Source organism: Hylaeus anthracinus, unplaced genomic scaffold (genome assembly GCF_026225885.1).
Source record: "Hylaeus anthracinus isolate JK02 unplaced genomic scaffold, UHH_iyHylAnth1.0_haploid 11981, whole genome shotgun sequence".
In the NCBI taxonomy this organism is placed as follows: domain Eukaryota; kingdom Metazoa; phylum Arthropoda; class Insecta; order Hymenoptera; family Colletidae; genus Hylaeus; species Hylaeus anthracinus.
Genome location: NW_026534329.1, coordinates 8210434 through 8212845, shown reverse-complemented (window position 1 = coordinate 8212845; position 2412 = coordinate 8210434). Strand labels below are relative to the sequence as shown.

At 37.6% G+C, this 2412-nt stretch overlaps 1 protein-coding gene and 1 long non-coding RNA gene across 2 annotated transcripts in view; both read right to left on the bottom strand.

The window, feature by feature from the left end:
• LOC128885485 (uncharacterized) overlaps nucleotides 1-59 on the bottom strand; it is a 294-nt gene extending 235 nt beyond the window's left edge. Inside the window, exon 1 of the long non-coding RNA XR_008459619.1 lies at nucleotides 24-59. This is a non-coding gene — a long non-coding RNA (uncharacterized LOC128885485). The remainder of the gene's footprint in view (nucleotides 1-23) is intronic.
• Nucleotides 60-725: 666 nt separating this feature from the next.
• Nucleotides 726-2412, bottom strand: part of LOC128885442 (bifunctional 3'-phosphoadenosine 5'-phosphosulfate synthase-like) — an 11828-nt gene continuing 10141 nt past the window's right edge. The window contains exon 10 of the mRNA XM_054139494.1: nucleotides 726-1541. Coding sequence (XP_053995469.1) covers nucleotides 1453-1541 — 89 coding nt within the window. The 3' untranslated portion in view covers nucleotides 726-1452. The remainder of the gene's footprint in view (nucleotides 1542-2412) is intronic.

The window sequence follows — 2412 nt, the reverse complement described above, 5'->3', positions numbered from 1 at the left end:
TAGAGGGTATTGGGCTAAGCTACAACTACGGGTCTATAGGGTACTAGACTCAACTGTGGGGAACTAGAGGGTACTAGGCTCAACTGTGATGGGCTAGAGGGTACTAAGCTCAACTGTGGGGGGCTAGAGAGTATTGAACTAAGCTTCAAGAGGCTAGAGAGTATTGAACTAAGCTTCAAGAGGCTAGAGTGTCCTGTGCTCAGTTACAAGGGTCTAGTGGGTTCTAGGCTCAGCTACGAGGGGCTAGAGAGTACTAAGCTCAACTATGGGGGGCTAGAGGGTATTGGGCTAACCTACAAGGGCCTAAAGTGTACTGAGTTCAGCTATGGGTGGTCTAGAGAGTACTGAGCGCAGCAATGACTTCATATATACGTGGCTGACCATGTTTTTGTTTGTATAAACGAGGTTCTACTTTATATTTATTGACCTAGAATCCTAGGGTTAGGATGGAGGGTCCGGGGGTACGTGATGAGGAATTGAAGTTGGAGAAGCTGAAAAATGCTCTAGGAGAAGAGCTTGGAACTTCCAGGAGAAATTGAAGGAAGTTAACGGAAGTGCTAACAGGATACGAGCAGGGGAGAAGGAAGTAAATGGTGTTGAAAGAAAGAAAGGGAGGATTTCTTCAAGGGGAGAGGAACACGACCCGAGGTAGGGAAAGAGAAGCAAGAAAGAAGGATAGTGTACGAGAACAAGGAGAATAATAATAAAAAATAACAACTGGGAGAATAGTAGGGAAAAAAGATATGGGGATCAAAGAGTAACGGATGATAGAAATGGTAATGACCCCGGCGGGGGTGGCTGAGTACCTGAAGAAAAGTTGGGAGGATGTGGAATAGCCTGGCGAGGCTTAGAATGAGTTCAGAAATGAGGGGAGCATACAGAATGAAGAGGAGACTCTCAATTACTCGAGGAGTGAAGAGGAAAGGTTGCGCAGGATGTATTATGCAAAACGTAGCACCGAAAGCGGAGGTCCTAGACACTGGTTGGGGTATTCTCTCTGCCTTTCTCGCGACAGAAATCGTAGAATTAACTAAAATAGGGCTAGGACGGGGCAGTAAATAAGTAGAAAGGAGGTGGAGTATTAGAGATTAGATAGTTTTTAAGGTAGTATGTAAGGTAAATAAGCTGGATGTAATTGGGAAGAGTATGGGAAGGGAGTCCTTGTAACCCCGTTGGAGATGGGGGGGGGGAGGTAAATAAACACGCATACATCAATATTAGAGACAAGATAAATTACAGTTATTTATTTGCATTTTTCACCCCCACCTTGTCAAGGATCATTTTTAACGAAGATTATAAATAAATTACTTTTAAGTATGTACTTATTTTTAATGTACTTTTTATCTCTTATAGAAATGTCTTCTTTGTAGAAATTACGATTAAATTAAAGTTAGAGAAAAATACTTCGTGTGTGTGAATTTTATCCTTCGCAAGCGCGTTGCGTACGTTTATTTACTTCTGTTTGTAGTAGTCTGCGACAATTTTCCAAGCCATGGGTGCCATAAAACCTTCTGGTGGATTTTCACCAGACTTTGCCAATGCTGAAATAATTACATATATATATTGTTAGCATTTAGTACATAACTTATTAATATTCTAATTTGAAATGAGCGTTATTAAATTATTATTTTCTTCAGGTAAACACTAATTAATGTTTCACTAACCGTACAATAATTCTGTATACGTATCATTCACTTTGTGTAATATTATATAGTACACTGCGTTTCGAAATTATACGAATACTTGGATTTTTGAAGTTTCAGTGGCTTGAAATAGTTTTTCATGAATACCAATTATATTACGGTATCAATATCAACGTGGCAAGAAACCAGTGGACACCTGTTATATTATATTATACAGGGCGTCCCAAAACTCGTGTAGGAGCCGGAAATGGGGGATAGCTGAGACGATTCTGTAGAACAATTTCCATTGCAAAAATGTCGGAGGATTTTTCAAAAATTCGAAAATCATGGATTTTACAGGTGTTTAAATATAAATAATTAAAATATAAATATAAATAATAAATAATTTTTTCTTTACGTAAGTTTATAATGTTCGTGCATGAAACTTGATATTTTTGACTTATTTGAGCAGAAAACTTTGAATCTGACATCAGAATTGCAAAATTCAAAATGACGGATCCAATATGGATGACATGTATATTGAAAAGTTATTATTCGTATAACGGTATTACATTTTCATGGAACTTTCATTTTCATGAAACTTGATATTTCTGACTTATTTGAGCAGAAAACTTTGAATCTGACATCAGAATTGCAAAATTCAAAATGGCGGATCCAATATGGCCGACATGTATATTGAAAAGCTATTACGTTTTCATGAAACTTGGTATTTATGACTTATTTGAGCAGCAATCTTTGAATCTGACATCAGAATTGCAAAATTCAAAAT